This window comes from Rhinolophus sinicus, chromosome 16, assembly GCF_057876585.1.
Source record: "Rhinolophus sinicus isolate RSI-liver-muscle chromosome 16, RSI-T2T, whole genome shotgun sequence".
Lineage (NCBI taxonomy): Eukaryota > Metazoa > Chordata > Mammalia > Chiroptera > Rhinolophidae > Rhinolophus > Rhinolophus sinicus.
The window spans coordinates 60,158,072-60,175,924 of NC_142516.1; the positions used below are offsets into that span (position 1 = coordinate 60,158,072).

The 17,853-nt window shown below is 37.4% G+C and overlaps 1 protein-coding gene across 10 annotated transcripts in view; it reads right to left on the minus strand.

The window, feature by feature from the left end:
- FREM1 (FRAS1 related extracellular matrix 1) overlaps positions 1-17,853 on the minus strand; it is a 163,349-nt gene that overhangs the window by 52,838 nt on the left and 92,658 nt on the right. For 7 of the 10 annotated variants that reach the window (XM_074330369.2, XM_074330368.2, XM_074330366.2 and 4 more), the window contains exons 21-25: positions 14,097-14,319; positions 11,634-11,778; positions 8,313-8,454; positions 5,515-5,710; positions 703-967 (exon numbers count right to left, since the gene is read on the minus strand). In XM_074330369.2, coding sequence (XP_074186470.2) covers positions 703-967; positions 5,515-5,710; positions 8,313-8,454; positions 11,634-11,778; positions 14,097-14,319 — 971 coding nt within the window. Of the gene's footprint in view, positions 1-702; positions 968-5,514; positions 5,711-8,312; positions 8,455-11,633; positions 11,779-14,096; positions 14,320-17,853 lie in introns of those variants that run through there. The other 3 variants (XM_074330367.2, XM_019739191.3, XM_019739190.3) reach the window with 3 other exon arrangements.

Genomic DNA, 17,853 nt, shown 5'->3' on the forward strand with positions numbered 1-17,853 from the left:
CCAGGATTTCTTGGTGCTCAGCCCGGCCCGGAAGACCCGTATTTGTATCAGGGACCGTGACTTCAGCCAGCTTTGAGAATTGCTAGATGATAGGTTCCCTAAAGTTTCTCTTGCTTTTTGTGACTGGAAACAGATTTCAGTATTTTAAATGAATGTAGACTTTCATTAATGTTGTGTCTTTGCCTTTCACCAGATTGTTATTCATTCCAATGATTTATTTGATACAGAATCCTTGAACAGGTGCACAGCCCCCAATTATAACACTGTTTCTATGGGGAAATATGATCCACTCTATGACAACATGATTTATGGTATAGTTACCAGAACACACTGTGTCACAAGGCAGTGTCTGCTTATGCCAAATGTTTACTAGTAAGTACTTTTCCTCATATAGAAAAACATATTTTTAAAAAGTGGTAAATTACTTTTCTATGCCTCTCCTTAGCTGGCATCCTCAGGTCTTCACATCCTCCTCATAGAACAGCTTGCCTTTAAATCTGCTTATGTATTTGTTTATTTTTAAACAAGCCCTAATTTCTTGCCTTGCTGCTGTTATTTTCATCGTGTACCTTTACCTTTCTACAGCTGGTCAGTTGAAGAACAGAGCTATACCAGAGCTGGAAAGGACTCATTTTTGCCCCTCATTGTCTTTCTAAGCATTAATCCAGTGAAGGAGTTCTGAAATGTTTCCTTGAGGCTCACCTGAATGTGTCACTGGAGACAGGTGCCTTACTCTTATGTACGTAGCAGACTATCTGTCCTGCTATGTCCATTTGGCTGAAACTTGTAATAGGGACTCCAGGATAGTGGACATATTCCACTTGACCACATCGCGGTGGGGAGGTGATGACATAGAGCAGTTCTTCAGGCTTGTCTGTTCCATCCATAGCAAGGAGAGTGCTGGTCGTCAAGAAACCTCTGCCTCCTTTAGACATCACAAGTGGTTTTGCAAGGATGACAATATCACCTGGAAGAGATTGTGGTCAAGAACCCAATTAAAAAAAAAATGAAATGTCCAAGGTAAAGGTAAAAAAACAAAGGCCAAATAGTGTGGAATTAAAAACTAACATGATGTGGAAAGGTTTATATAACTATGATTACTGAAACAATTAGGCAAAAGATATGAGAAGATATTACGCAGAAGAGGAAACACAGTGGACAATTATTGATACAAATAGATGCTCAATCTCAGTAACTGTGAAAATACAAGTCAAGATCACAGTAAGTTGTCATCTTGTAACCCATGGATTGGCAAACATATAGAACTCTGATGATACCAAGTGTTGAAGAGGATGTAGATCAAGAGAATCTTTCATATGATTCTGGTAGAAGTATAAATTGGTGCACAATTTGGCATGATTTTGTAGAGTTGAATAGCACATATGAGGTCCGACAATTAAGTTCACGAACTTGTTGCAAAGATGTTGCTAACCTTTTTTTTTAATAGCAGAGGGAGTATTCATTACGAATTTGTACCAAATAGACAAACAGTGAACCAGGGTTACTATTTGGAAGTGCTGAAAAGGCTGCGTGAAAAAGTTAGACGACCTGAACTTTTCGCCAACAATTCATGGCTCTTGCATCACAACAATGCACCAGCTCACACGACACTGTGAGGGAGTTTTTAGCCAGTAAACAAATAACTGTATTGTAACATCTTCCTTACTCACCTGATCTGGCCTCCAATGATTTCTTTCTTTACCCAGATAAAGGAAATATTGAAATGAAGACATTTTGACGACATTCAGGACATCAAGGGTAATAGGACAACAGCTCTGATGTCCATTCCAGAAAAAGAGATCCAAAATTGCTTTGAAGGGTGGACTAGGCGCTGGCATCAGTGCATAGCTTCCCAAGGGAAATATTTCGAAGGTGACATTAATGATATTCAGCAATGAGGTGTGTAGCACTTTTTCTAGGATGAGTTCGTGAACCTAATTGTCCTACCTCGTGCACCTTGACCCCATGATTGCACTCCAGCTGTGTACCAGACAGAAACACACACACTTACACCCAGGATACAAGAACCAGAATGGTTATTGCAGCACTGTTTGTAATTGAAAATGTTGGAGACAAGCCAAATGCCCTTTCAAAGGTGAATGTATAAACAAACTGTAGTCTATTCATAAAACTGAATCTTGCCCAATAGCAAAATGAATGAACTACAGCTACATACAACAACTCTGATGAAGCTTATTAGATTTATTTTTGTGAGCAAGTCCCAGAAAACTATAAACAAAGGTAAGAAAATAATTAACACAAAATTCAGGATGGTGGTTCTCTTTGGAGGATGGGAAGAGCACAGAGGTAGATGTTCATTATTGCAAATGGTCCAGTCCTCAAATCACATGGTTATGTATTTTAAAAAGAACATATGGATGAGTATATGAATGAGCAAAGTAGAAGTGGGTCACACGTGGGCTAATGATACAGTGTTTTACAAAATGAGGATTATAATCCAATTCCATTCATTAAAAAAAGATCACAACTAAAATATAAAGCTTCTACTTTGTGTTAGGCACAGGACTAAGGATCTTTCATCTTCACACCAATTCTATGAGGTAGGGTATTATCTTATTTTCCAGGTTACAAATGAGGAAATTAAGGTGTAGAAATGCTAACTTGCCAATTATTACACAATTAATAAAAGGTGGAGCCCATCTGGTTCAATAGTACAAACTCAAACACTATATTATTTTGTGTCCTCTCTTTAATATATAGGGATTTCTTATAAATCAACACTAAAAGGGTGAATGTCCAAAAGGAAATGTGAGTGAAGTAAATGCTAAGCCAATTCTAAATTTAATAACACACACAGTCAATAAAATTTGGAAAAGATATTCAGTCCCATGAGGAAACAAAAACTGCAAATAAAACATCACGGAGATATAACTTAGCCTGGTGATTCTCAATGAGGGGCCATTTGGCAATATCTGGAGACATTTTTGGTTGTCATAATTGGGAGTTGCTACTGGCTTCTAGCACATAGAGGCCAGAAATTCTACCAAACATCCCACAGTGCACTAGAGAGTCCACTACAACAAAGAATTATCCATCCCAAAATGTCAATAGCACCAACATTGAGAAACCTTGTTTTAGATGATTAAATTCGTCGTTTTGGCATATTATGCAAAATACAATGCAACTACATCCAGTGCAGAATTAATGACTATCCTGACTTTAAATCAAAACCCGAGCCCCACGAGCTTCAGAGGAAGCAAAGACGAACACATCAAAGCAGTAAGAAGACTGAACAAAGGCTGGGAAAACAAAAAAATCACCCGCAAGAGGTTTCACCAGGAGCAGAAGATGGATTTGAGGAAGAAAAAGAGCATCTGAGTTTTGCCTCAATGCAGTTTTTCAGCCCTGTAACAGCAAGGTGTGGAGTAGGGTCAACTACAGGTGATGTCCTTCTAAACTTCCCTCCAAGATCTCCACGTCATTTTATCTACCATGCAAATCAGAAGACACAGCACAACTGGAAGGCCTAATGTTACTTATAATGGCTCCCAAATGGAAATAACCCAAATAACCCAAATGCTCAATATTAGGGTTATGTTTTAGTCTAACAATTCAATGTAGTTTTATTTAAAGATGAACAATCATGGCTACAAAGTTATGCTGCAACTTGGGAAAACTCATGCCAAGAAAAAAAAAGGATACAACCAACACAGTACAGATATAAAACCATGTTGTAAAAAGAAACAAAAGAGAAGATATTTGGAACTTTAGACAATGTTAATAGGTTAATGTATCTACTTGATGTAAGGGTTTACAAATCCTTTTAGAAAATAATCAAGTGTCAGTTGTAGCAGACTGGTGAGGCACTCATCAGCCTCATTTCCTTTTCTTCCTGGGCATACTGCCAGGGTTTCCATTGCCCTGCCTCCCTCAATGTGGCATGTAACTATGATTCGGCCACTGGGATGTGCAGAAAAGAGGTGCCCTCCCTTCAGGCCGAGCCCATGAAATCCTCTCATTTTCCTCCACATCTCACTGCCAGACTGCCTTCAAAGCCTTCAGAGATGGAGGATCCTCTAGCTAGAAAATTTCCCAGATGGCTACCTGGAACAATACCTTCCTCCACCCTCACCCCACTCCCCAGGAATGCACTGTGCTGAGGCAATGAGAAGATGGTCTGCCCTAACACATTAGTTGTTTGCCCTGATATATTTCCTTGTATTGTATTTTGCCTAGACATATAGTTATGATGAACAAGTCTTACTTTTGCAAAGAGAAATAAATGTGTACAGTATTATCTAGCTAATCTGAGAGTTATTTATTAGACATAATAAAGGGATATATTTTTACAATCAGGAAACAAATATATTATTATGCAGCCCAAAATAAATATCTCAAAGCCAGTCAATCAAAATGTGTTTTAAAAGATTCAGGACAATTATAATTCTACCATGCACATGAAGTACGATATTTATTGTATGTAAGCATCCAATGTCGTTCTGAGTTTCCTGGCAGCCAAGGCAAAAAAAAGAAAGCATTCAGTCAACCAAGCATGTAGTAAAGATATTAAGACTATACTTGGCCCTGGGAATATATAGATCCTGGATAGTATCAATGAATGAAATGTGATCCTTAGCCTCCTCAAATAACCTCTAAAACAAAGGATGGAGTAGTGACAGTTGGACATGCCTTGCTCACCTTTCTAGTATTTTCACTCTGTGCATTTCACCATTTACATACTCTGAGTCCTACTATGCAAATGGTCTGCTTAATTAATTCAAGAGAAGCTTATTAACTTGTAGTCTTCTCCCTTGACCCTAAAGAGTATGTATTATCACTTCCAAACTGAAAAGAGCAACAACTTCTAACCTTTTCAATGACAAAGTTCCTTTTTTCTAATTTTAAAATGCATTTATTATTATTTCCTTTATTATTATTGTATTGGAAATATTTTTCCTTTGAAACTACATTTTCAAATAACAATTTACTTTCTGAAATTAAAACACATTGATTTGGCAAATTTTCACTTAAAGCAAAAATGCTGGTAAAGTAGCATATGCAGCCATGTTGTGGGCAAGGCTAGTTTCCAATAGGCTTTTTGAAATACCGAAAGTAACAAATGGATTCGCTATCTCACGAACCTCATGGATCACAGACAAAACAGGTGAGGAGCCAAAGGATTGAATCATAAAGGATGGAATTTCAGGTATAAAGAACGGAAAGAGAAAAGGAAAGAAGGGAAGCAGTACTGAAACGAGGGAGGTAGAGAGAGGGAGGAAGGGAAGGGGAAAAACTTGTCTTTCACCGGCTCACTTATGGTTATAAAAGTTCATCCCGGGGGATGGGGGGTGGGAGATGAGGGTAAGGGGGGTCAAATATATGGTGATGGAAGGAGAACTCACTCTGGGTGGTGAACACACAATGGGATTTATAGATGATGTAATACAGAATTGTACACCTGAAATCTATGTAACTTTACTAACAATTGTCACCCCAATAAATTAAAAAAAAAAAAAAGTTCATCCCAGTAAACCCTGATAGAAACGCTTTTACCTTTTCCCATATCGTTGATGGTGATGTGACAGTCAAATGCAGGTGACCTGTTGCTGCCATCCCAGAGGTAGAAGGTGAAGCTGTCTTGGTTTTGGGAATCCATTGCCCCGGTGTGTTTGTATCTCAGCAAGTTCAGATCCACTTCCTGCTGAGTGCATTTCATGCCAGGGTAGAGAGGGACCCAGTCCCTCCCTATCTGAAAGGTGCCAGAATTAGTCAGGTGCCTGTGCTTTTTCTCCCCCCAAGCTGTGTTAGTGGACGTGTTCCATATCCCCTGAAAATCTCCAATATAAATGATATTTCAGAAAAACTCCAGATTCTTTTTTTTTTTTCACCATTTATCTTATTTTTTTTCCTTTCAAAGAAATATATTAAAACAATTTATGACCTTGGGGAAAAAAATAACTTCAACCAAAGGATTTTTGACAGTCATGTGGCAATTCAACAGCAATGCTTATTCCAAGGTATTTATCATGAGCAATCATAGCTGATTAAATATTCCAATTAATGAGAGCAGGTGGGTAATCGAGCTGCTGGAATTGATCCTTTAAATATTAACTGTGTTTCACCTGGGGTTTCCTATTTTTTTTAGTTAATATCATTGTACAATTAATCAAACCTATATTTTCAAACTGGTTTGTTAGAGGGCTTATCTAACGAAGATAAAACAAAAGTAGAATAAATGTGCTTATGCCCCATACACTTTTCAGCCCAAGGAAAATAATCAAGCTCCCTATCACGCTCTACGTTATACCTCGAGTCAGCAAAAAATATAACTGCAAATATCAGAATCTTTTTTAAAACAAGCCAACATTAGTTAAGCATATATTCTGTACATAATCCAGTTTAGAAATTGTGGTATTTTCAGTTAAAAGAAGTTCTTATGCTACAGGGAGCTGACAATTAAGAGTATTATTAAATATAATACTAATAAACCTGTATCTGAGTGCTAACACTATTATTATTCTCTCAAAATGCATAGTTTTCCCCCCAAAATAGTCTGTAATGTCATTTGACATAATTTAAGAAAAACGTCATCTTAAAAATTTACTCTATGTTATTATCTTGCACTTTTCCTGTCTGGGTTAAGAGCCTAAAACAGAAATTTAAATCAGTCATGTTTTATTTTTCTTGGCTGCATTATTCCACAGACTCCCAGATTCTGGCAACAATGTTTTGTCTTCCTCTCCTCTCGTTTTGTTACCACTTCCCTTTTTGTTACTCTATTTGGTAAAGTTTCCTCTTCTTTAATATGTTTGCTCATCTGAAGCTTGTACAAAGGTTATGTTCTGCCTCAGTGATCATGGGGTAAAAATTATATGTAATAATTAAGCTCATTGTTTTCACCATAAGATCTATTTGCGAAACTAACTCTTAAAACAGATTCTCTTTCAGGTTTCAAACTGGACAACTTGCAATTCTATTTAACTTTTTCCTTTGTAATCTTTCCCCTGGAAGTAATTACAGAAAAAAAAATATCATCTGCTCTCTCTCTTCTCTCTAATTCCCCACTCGCACTCCCAAATGAAAGCTTTGAGTTGACGAAATCATTCGCAAGCCCCAAAGGAGGAAGTAAATAAGAGTCACACGTAAGGTGGGGAAAACAAAGGAAAGTCAAGAACAAACAAGAACCCTGGAGTCCTGGTCCCTGGTCTTGGAGAGACTTGGAGAACCCCTAAAGAGCTGGGAGAGAATTATGTGGCGCCATGCTGGGAACCTGGACCCATCTGGATTTTCACATATCCAAAACACTTCAGTTCCCAAGTCACCCAAATGTGTGAGCTCTCACTGCATTTCTGCTTCATTACTCTTTGAAATGAAATAAGGACGCAGCTGTACCTCAATTTAAATCAGTGATTGCTCTTCACTCTGATTCTCTATGGTACCTACAATCTGAGACAATCAGGCTGTTCCACACAGAACGAATCCTTGCTGCTTTTCGAGGACGATGCCTCCATTACATTAAAAGTTAAGCATTCAGTTAAATCATCACATTGGGGATGGGAGGTGGTGGTTGGTGCTAGCCTTAACCCACCATTCAAATAAACCTTCTGAGGGATTACTCAAGTGACCTTTTCAAGTGACTGATCTGTAATTCGTGCTGGGCTAAACCTTGGGCATCACACACACACTCTGAGTCAGACTGGTGAGCACATTCGTTACAAGGCTACCTTTTCTTCACGGTATCGCCTCTGCTCCTTTGTCAAAGATCAGCAGACTCTACTTGTGTGGGTCTACTTCTGGACTGTCTATTCTGTCCCATTGATCTGTCTATTGTCTCACCAAGCCCACACTGTCAGAATAACTGCAGCTTTATAGTAAGTCTTGAAGTCAGGTAGTGTCCGTCTTTCTCCTTTGTTCTTCAATATCGTGTTGCCTATTTCAGTTTTTTTGTCTCTCTCTATAAATGGTAATCAGTGTGTTGACATCTACAATTACTTCTCTGAAAAAATAAAATCTATTTTAAAACATTTTTCATCTGGTGGGAATGAAGGTATCTCAAAGGATACCTGATTCTTGTCAGAAACGGGACAACTGGCTTTATCCCGGTAACTCCCTCCCCCAAATTTAGGTGCAATCCCAGGGGAAAGAGAGCCTTAATAATGGTTGAATTTACCCTGAGTGGAATAGGAATGTTTAGAATAGTGGGAGTTCATTACATACTTGGAAATTTTCAGTTTTCTACTTGTAGACAAAATACAGCTATTAGAGAATAAATTCAGTTACAGAAATCTATGTACTGAGAAAATTTATACCTGATACTCATTTTGCAAAATAAAAGTAAAAAGGTCACTAACCTTAAGCTGAAGTTGCCCATTTTGGGGAAGCCTTTCAAATAAATAGTAAATTTTCTCCCTGGGTGAGTCTTCATCTATGGCTGAAAGTACAGCGCTAGAAATAATACGAGTTTCACCCATGTTCATTGTAATTTCAGCCTTCCTGTAAAAAGAAAGATGTCTGGGTTGATATGAAAATAGAAGGTATTGCTTTAGCAGGGGACACTCATAATGACTATTACAGTTTCCAATTTTCAACAACTCGGGAATGAAATTCAATATCCAAAGTATTGAAAATGATGAGTCAGACTTGTGACTCATTTCACTTTACTCATGAAAGTCCTAAAAGACAATTAGCAACAATGAATATGGTATGAGGTAATGACATACTTCTATTATTTACTTATAAAGAATTTTACAATTTTATGTTGCCACCTATTTGATAAAATAATTTTGTTTCTAATACTTTATTTCATACAATAACAGCTCCATAAAGTAAGCGGGTCAGGTATTATCATTCTAATCTTACAGAAACTTATTTACAGTTTCAATGACTCAACCCCAGGTGGTCTGGTGCCCCATATGATATACCATGATAAGCTTGGTGATATTTAGGTAATCCGTGGCCCTCTACATTCCTGTTAATATTCTGGGTGGTTGATGTTCTCTTCACAGAGAAGCAGAGAGAGAGGGAAGTATGCCAGAGTCTGGGTAACACTGACAGGGACCCTGGGACAAGGAATTTGAGTGCAGGCAATTTCTTTGCAAAGTGATTTCAGGAACAGGAAATGGAGTGAGGAGTCAGAGAAGTAAAGAGGAAATGGCAACAAAGGGTGTTTAGACTGCTATGGGGCTCCATGCTGCTGGGGATCATTTGAAGAACCATGTGAAATACGCCTCAAATTGTGCTTCTGAAGGATGAGAGGCTGGCTATTCATCTTATCTACTAGCTCCCACAGGTTGAAGGCTGCCCGCAGAGTGCTTTCTGCTGCGCCTGGACAGGGGCTGGATGAGCCACTGCTGCTTCAGAGAAAGCCCTGAGGCAGAAAAGTGGAGCACACACTGTGAGCACTGGCTGGGACATGGATAGACAGCGTGCACAGTAGGTCCCACCACTACAGTCAGAGGAGGGCTGAGGGGATGTGACCCGGAGAACCAAAAACATCTACAGCACCGAAAAGGACTATCAAAGAAATGCTATGTCAAATGCTCTAACAGTGTCCAGTAAGATGAGAGGAGCCATTAGATTTGGTGGGAAAGCCAAGGGTCACTTTTAAGGGAACAACTTTAATAAAGTAGTACAGGTTGGAGACAGTAGTGGGCAGAAATGGAAGAAGGGAGCATAAGCTATCCCTCTCCAAATAGTTTGGCACTGAAATGAATGAGGGACTGGATCATCTTTCCAGTTTTAGAATGAGAATACCTGCTGGTACTAATGACAAGAACTAGCTCTTCTGAGCACTTAGTATGTGCTAGCCAGTCTTTCAAGCACTTTTACATATTTTGATTCATTTCATTCTTGCAATAACCCTATAAGGGGGATCCGGTGATTAATCCCATTGACAAAGAGCTTGACAAAGAGGTAAAGAGAGGTTAAGTAACATGTTCAAGCTCATACCACCGGTAATTGGTTAATCCAAGGAACTCTGGCTCCAGAATGTGTTCTCCCAAGCACAAACTGTATCCCTATGTCTTGTTAGCAGAAGGAATGAAAAGGGAGAGCTTGGAGATGCAGGAGTGAAAATATAATGGGGCACATTCTGGGGCACATATAATGGGGAGGAGGCAAGACGCAACAGACCCAAGGACACATATGGAAGGGAAAGAAGGGGGAATATAACTTCTTCTCCACTGGAGAGAAGGCAAGAAGAAAAGAAAGATGAAGGAAAGATTTTAAAGCAGACTTGTAGATGTAGCTATGAATCTGTAGATGTAGCTATCCCAGGCAGGTTAATAGCAAGAACATGACAAGAAATAGTAAGTCAGATAGACTTGAGTGAGTGCCTTATGTAAATTATTTTACCTTTCAGGTCTCAGCTCTCTCATTGAGGATAATAATACCTGCTTCCCACAGTTTTGTGTGGACGTAAGGAAATAACATATGTGAAAGATTGCAATATAGTGTCTATCACTTAGTAAGTACTTAGTAAAACACCAGTTTTCACCTCTCTCTCTCTCTCCCAATTAGGTAAAGTGAGGTTATCAGAAAGGAGTTTCATAATACTGCAATATCCTTCATGTTTTCATTTTTATAAATCAAATCAAGGCATACCAAGCCAACATCTCAGCTAGAGAATTAAAAAATAGAAATTTCTGTTGAATACTCTTAGTCAAAATGATGTCTGAGATGCAACCCTCCAAAAACCTGTCATCAGTACTTCCCATAATAGTTTCAAGGGTGTCACTGGTGGCCCAAAAGGGAACAGCAGGAGAGTCGGCAGGATATGATAGGAGCTTGTTGGAGGTCTCTTTTCTGCAAAGTGGAGGAGACTTTGGGAGTTTACACATTTTCAGAAAGTTGTTCACCTCCTGATAAAAGCTCAGACTGTCTACTCAATGCCTCTCACGGCTGCACCATTGAATATAGAGGTGCACTGGTCAAGGAGCAAACAGTTCTCTACACACAACACTAGAGAAGAGTTGGGCTTCCTAAAGGTCTAACCTTCTACACTTCTGTACAGTGGAAAATAAGAAGAGAAATGGCTGGAGCTATAGAAATATAATTGATGAAGACTCCATACCCTGTGATCAAATTCTGATCAACTATGGAGGGAGATACTGAAAAAGTCTGCAATTAGTATCATTTCAGCATTTTTAAAAAGTGATCATTTTGACATCAGGTGACAAGGTGTTGATCCATAGGGTAGAGGACTTGTAGACAATGAAATGTCAAAATGATGAAGAAAGTGACATTGATATATTTCCCTCAGCCACTCTTAGTTACAAGTTTGACCAAATCCACAGTGAGGACTATCTGCAATTAATATTATCACACTTTAGTTGAAATCATGCATTGATTGCACTTTGGTGCATGTAGGTGCATGTGTTTAAATATTTAGTGTACTGCTCACTTTATACTGTATGTTCAGTCATTCTTAGTTATTTACAACTAAAAAGAACTTTTAGAGAAAAAATAATTAAAAGGCTCATTGAAAATTGTTTAGAAGCAGTTACATTAACTAACATTTGCACTAAATGTTCTAGGTGCCTAATTGGTGGGACAAATTGTGATGGGAGCAAAGACTTGTTTCTCTCTGAGGACACACATTGCATTTACACCTAATGTTCTGGACCTCAGAATTTTATAGAGAATGTGAAAGGGACCCTTTTCAGGTAGCTTACTTGATCAGCATTGGTTTCTCATCATTGACTGGGGTGACCTCTACTGAAATGGTCTTAAGTATCTTATGTTTCCCATCTGACAACTGGATAGTAAAACCATCAGCAAGGCTCTCTGAGTCATCATGTATATACAACAACCTCATTCCTGGAAGAAGAGAAAAAAGAGAGAAAGTAAACCTTTCTGATGAGTGAACACTTCCAAAACATGTCACAGATAATCTGTATTAATTTCCAAGCCATTGATATTAGCAAGAGATCATTAATCAGTGCAATAGGGTGAAATTAAAATATTTTAGGAAGTAAGAGTACCCTCTTAGTTCATTAAAAATTCCTATTTGAATATGGTAGTATTTGATAAGGTTCTTATTTGAAATCAGTGAGAAAAGAATATATTATTTAATAAACTGCATGAGAACAAGGGTGTCAAAATACTTAAACAGAAAATTAGTTCATTACTTGGGGAAAATTATAGTTAGATCGCTACCTTAGTCAATAACCAAAATCAATTCTAGATGAATCAAAACTTAAACATGAAACTTTTTTTTAAAACCTACATAACATTCATATGGAAATGCAAGAGACCCAGAAAGTTAAAACAGTCTTGAGAAAGAAGAACAATGTTGGAGGACTCACAATTTTTACTTCCGTACTTAAAAACATCAATTAAAAGGCAAATATGGAAAAACTTATTTGTAACATAGTTAATAAATATAAAAAATATGTTCAATTTCACTCATAATCTAAGAATTTCAAATCAAAATAACAATGAGAGACTACTATTGACCATCAAATTTGCAAAGTTTTTAAAAAACAACATCTATTATTGATTAGGAAAATAGGCATGTTTATGCACTTGTGGCAATGGCAATTTTTTTCTCTAAAGGCATTATAAATACTCATCTTATTTACCAAGTAATCTCATTATAAAAATGTATGTAAAAGAAATATTAAGAGATGTGCACGAATATTTATGTTATATAAATATATGTAAAATATGTTTATTATAATATCCAGAACTGAAAAGCTATCTGCATATTTAAAAACAGGAGACAGTTATATAAGATTATAATGCAATACATCCATAAAATAAAACACTAGTTATCACAGACCATGTTTTCAATTAATATTTAAAAAGTAAAAAGATGCTTATAATAGTTGATAGTAATGAAACAGATTACATAACATTCTAGCAATTTAATGAGTTCTATATGTTTGCAGGGGAAAAACTATGTGAGAGAATATATTAAAGTTAAAAATTATGTAGCCATAAATGAACCAAAAATGAAATAGATGTGAAAATCTAATCTCTGAGAATATCACCAAAATATTTATATGAATATTTTTTCTTTATAATGATTGTTATAGTGTAAACTTCACACAATATACTTATTTAACCTAACAATAACCAATGAATGTTATTTTTAAAAAACTGATTTTCTTGAGAGTAAAATTCAATTTACCATTCCTTTTTCCTGTGTTGTAAATTTTAATAAAATATTGTAACTATGTCTTAAATTACTTCCTACACATGGTTATTGATTTGGTAATATCATAATTTAAGTTCCAGAATTTATTTCTCTGTAGTTGATAAAAACTAAAAAATATATGAATTAGGTTTTCAGATTCAAACATGAGATGACATTGCAGAACTATTGCAAAATTAACTTTGGGGCAGAGAGCTTACATTCTAGTTGGAGAAAGAAGAAATGAAAAGACCATAGGAAAACTTTTGAACAAGTGTTAAGAAGAAACAGGAAAGGAAAGGTTTCAATGGTCTGGGCGAGCTCCAAGGAGGAGGAAATCAAGAGTAAACTGGTTGTGGCGACCCCAGCAAAGGATGGGAAAGGACCCTGGACTGGGAAACAGAATAACTGAGGGCAGAAAGGAGAGTGAGAGTAGGCAGTGGTCCTAGAACCACACACTTGTCTCAAATATTTAAAAGTATTTTTATATATAGAAAATGGCATCAGATCAATTTTTTTAAAAGAGTAATTAAAAAATAATTCAGGCTGCTATTCCAATGTGTCATTTCTTTAAAGAGGAAATTATCTCCTCAGAGAATAATGAAGTATTATATATGGTTCTATATTTGTTTCAAATGTGGAAATTTTGGCAGACAAATCTCTTCAAATTTAGTTCCATGATCTCAATAGTCTTAAAGGGATTTTTTTTTTAGTATGACATTAAAAGCTTGAGCTAAAATACCCAAAATCACAAATACCATTTTTATTGATGCTCTAAAAGTGAAAGAAACCTATTATTTCCTTTTTAATTACCCACTATCTCTAGCTGGAGTTGCATGCCCTACATTAATCCAGAGCCAGGAGAAAACCCTCCAGGGATAAATGAATGAAGTAGGTGAATTCCATTTCTTCACTTCCTATTTCTGTCATTTATGGTAATCTTTTCTGGGTTAAATTGTTAAATCAACAACCAACTAATGAAAGTAGGCACATGACATACCATTCTTGAGAAGATCCATGGAAAAGTTGTGAACAAGTTCATGCTTCTGGCCAGGGCTGGCTGGCTGCTTATGTTGAGGAAAGTCTTTGCTAAACACCCCATTGACGAGGAGGCCGTGACGTGGTGTATGCACAATGCTGAACAGCAAGTGGTCCCTGGGCACGTCCAGGTCAGCAGCGTTGATGATGGAAGAATCCAGCTCTTTCATCTGACCCTCACACACCTAAACGAACAACAAGTCAGAAAAGTCAGTTGTGTGAGAAATCAAACTTGTCCTCCTTTTGGCCCATTGTTCAAAAGAAGCAATTTTAAGATAGCCTATTGCAAATTTTCCATGAGATTTGTGGGTAGTGAGTCCTAAATATTGCTGGGTTAACATGACCTTAGAGAAAAGAACAAATCTGCTAAGCTCTCTCAGATTTTTCTGAAGATTTCAGAGCATCTTATTCATTTACATGATAGACAAATGATAAAATATATATGTATGTGTGCATATATATATTTACATATATGTGTGTGTGTACATACATACACATACACACACATATATATATAATTTCATAATTCAAAAATTGGGAAAAAACAACCAAAAGATACTCGGAAGACAGAGGAATTCAGTTATGAAACAGTGTAGACCCTTTACCTTCAGATCCTAATCTTTTATTTTTACCTCCTGGACCTTGTTCCTTTCACAATTCTTATGTTTCTGTTTTCAGAAATGGCACAAATATCTGCTATACATACTGGGATTATCTGGTGTGTATTTCATTTTTGCCATTGCAGGAAAAACTTTTGCATTTCAATTTCTATCAACAATTGAGAAGGGTGCTTCTGCATGCATAGTAGTGTATATTTTAATTCAGGGTCCTTCATTTCTCCCTAGTTCTCATACCTCTAATTTTCCTGAACTACCTTCCCCCACTCCCACACCCCACTTCAGGTTTCCTACTTCCTTAAGCACAAAGAGAACTGAATGTTTTTTTTTATTTCATGTAGGATTTAGTCGTTTAGAGCTTGGTACTAAGCTGTCTTGATCTTCTTTTCCTCATAGTAAGAATAAAGAGAACAAAGAAAGATTTCTGTTTTCTATTTTGAAATATAGCAAGACCTAAATAATAAAGTGCATACACTTAACGCATGCTTATTGGGAACCTACAATGTCACTCTGCTACATTCTGTGGGGAATACAAATACTCTAAAGCATACAAGTTAGATGACATTGTGAAGGCCCGTCCGTCAATAACTTTAAAGCAAGGAAGAAAATGTCTAGCTACTAAATATGGATAAACAAGAAGTACAAAAGGGTTGAGGAGACCAGGAATGTCATCATGACCGAGTGGGCATTTTAGACTTGAAGGACACATGTGGTTTAGTTTTGTGAAAATGCCTTTTCTCTTCAGGTTCTGCTGTTGATTTTAAAGGGAGCCTTCCTGCAACCACATTTCAAATGTGCATAAGGAAGAAATCATTTGCCATATCTGATACCTGGCCTAAAGTACTATTGGTTTTCCTTTATCTGGTCCTACTCATATTAAGGATGAAGATGGCATCAAAATTTAATGAAGAATGACATAATTATGAAATCATCTTTGGGGGTAACCAGTCTTTTTCTCTAAGAATTATAGTAAGGCAACCTAAAAATATGTTCTAATATTTCAGTAATTATTTCCACAAAAGTAATTTGTGCACATGCCAGTGATGATTATGTGTATGTACGATTTTTCTGTATGTTCTTACTTACAAATCAAGGATTGTATTATATCTACTATGCTCTACTTTATAAAAATAACTATTTATATCGGAAATATTTTCATATCAGCATAGAATTCATTTTAAACATATCCTTCTTCACCGAGCTTGGGACTGCTGGACTCACTACATGACAAAAACAGTAAATTCACAAGACAATGGGGAAATTTTATTGAAAAAAATGTGGGATTCTTTTTTCCCATTTAATTGTTTATGGAGATTATAAATAAAAGGTTGAAATCAATATATACAAAATACAGATACACACTAGTAGATAGGTTTGAAATGGATGACAAGAACTTAAACTAAAACCATCCTTATCTTTTTTTTTTTTTTTTTTTTCCGCATGTTGCACACAACTCATTGAAGCCTGGCTATTTACTAAATAAATATACTTTTGACAATAAAGAAAAACAAATATGACTATTTTAAAAAGTCATTTGCGATTACGTCATAAAAATGGCAGCATGAGGTGAGCCTCTTGAAATCTCCTCTGGAATTTACAACAAATTGAACAACAATAACTCCACAAAGGACTCCTTGCAGAGCAGACAAGCAAGACTAAGAGGCACACTACTGAAATCACCTAAAGTTGGGCAAATTGCTTGCGCAGGGGAAGAAGGAAGGGGGAAGTGTAGAGACGGGGCCATGTGGGCGCAGGACGCAGACCTAGCTCAGTGGTCAGAGCTCACTGCATCCTGGAGCTACCGCAGCTGCGGGAAAGGGAAGAACTCAGACTGCTAAGGCGCTGTTTATGGCCCACAGGGCTGAGGGGACAGCATATAACACGTCTGGACCCAACGCTCATGGCAGAGACCTTGGAGCAAAGACAGAGGGAAGAAGGCTGAAAATGGTGGTTTAAGCCCTCACTGCTGAGCAGAGAATGGAAGCCTTAGACACTGAGACTAGCGGCCCCCTCCCTACCCGCCCAAGCTCGCCCCGCCCCCATCTGCCCAGTGCTAGAAGCAGTACAGTAGCAGTGTCAGATCAAAAGAACAGAATATTTGCAGTTCTGAGAACTGTGGCCCACAGACACGGACTAGCAGCCAAAATCGTTCCGGCAAAGAGGAAGGAGCTGTGGAAGCAGGACTGGCTGTGGCGGTTGTCATCGCCATTGCTCTGAGCCTCCTCTCAGAACCCTGCAACTGCCCCCCCCCCAATCTGGGCAGATCCCTGAAGGAGTAAACAGAACTGTTGAAACACACCAACTCTGAATCTGGAGCAGAAAGAGCTTTGGAACTTCAGAAGCTTTCCACATCTCCCCACAGAGGCGGCACCCTATGATCCAGGCAAACTGTTCACAGAGGAGAAGCCCGCCTTCCAGGGAATCCCTCCATTGTGTGAGAAGCCAGAATAGTGCAGAGAAAACATAGTACTACAGTGTGAGAGAGAATAAAAGGCTGCAATCGGAGAGAAAATAATACATTCTACCAACAAGTACTGGAAAACAAAAGAAAGACCTCTTTCTATCAACCTATTGCAGAACCCACTACTGTAGATATCTAGGACAAGAAATAACAAATCATTAATTGCCATGAATAACCAAGGCAACAAGGAAGCTCAGAAAGAAAATGAAAAGTCTCCAGAAAATGAACTTATAGATATGGAAATATGAGACTTAAATGACAGAGAATTCAAGACTGCAGTTCTTAAAAAATTCAACGAGATGCAAGAAAAAACAGACAGGCAGTTTAATGAACTCACAAACACAATCAAAGAACAAAATGAACATTTTACCAAAGAGATTGAAATTTTAAAAAAGAACCAAATAGAATTTCTGGAGATTAAGAACTCAATAAAAGAAATGAAGAATGAAATAGCCAACTTAGGTAGTAGAGTTGACCAGATGGAGAAAAGAATCAGTGACATCAAAGATAGAAACTAGGAAATGACACAGATGGAAGAAGAAAGAGACTTGAGACTTAAAACAAATGAAAGAACTCTACAAGGATGTTCTGACTCCACCAGAAAAAGCAATATGAGAATAATGAGCATACCAGAAAGAGAA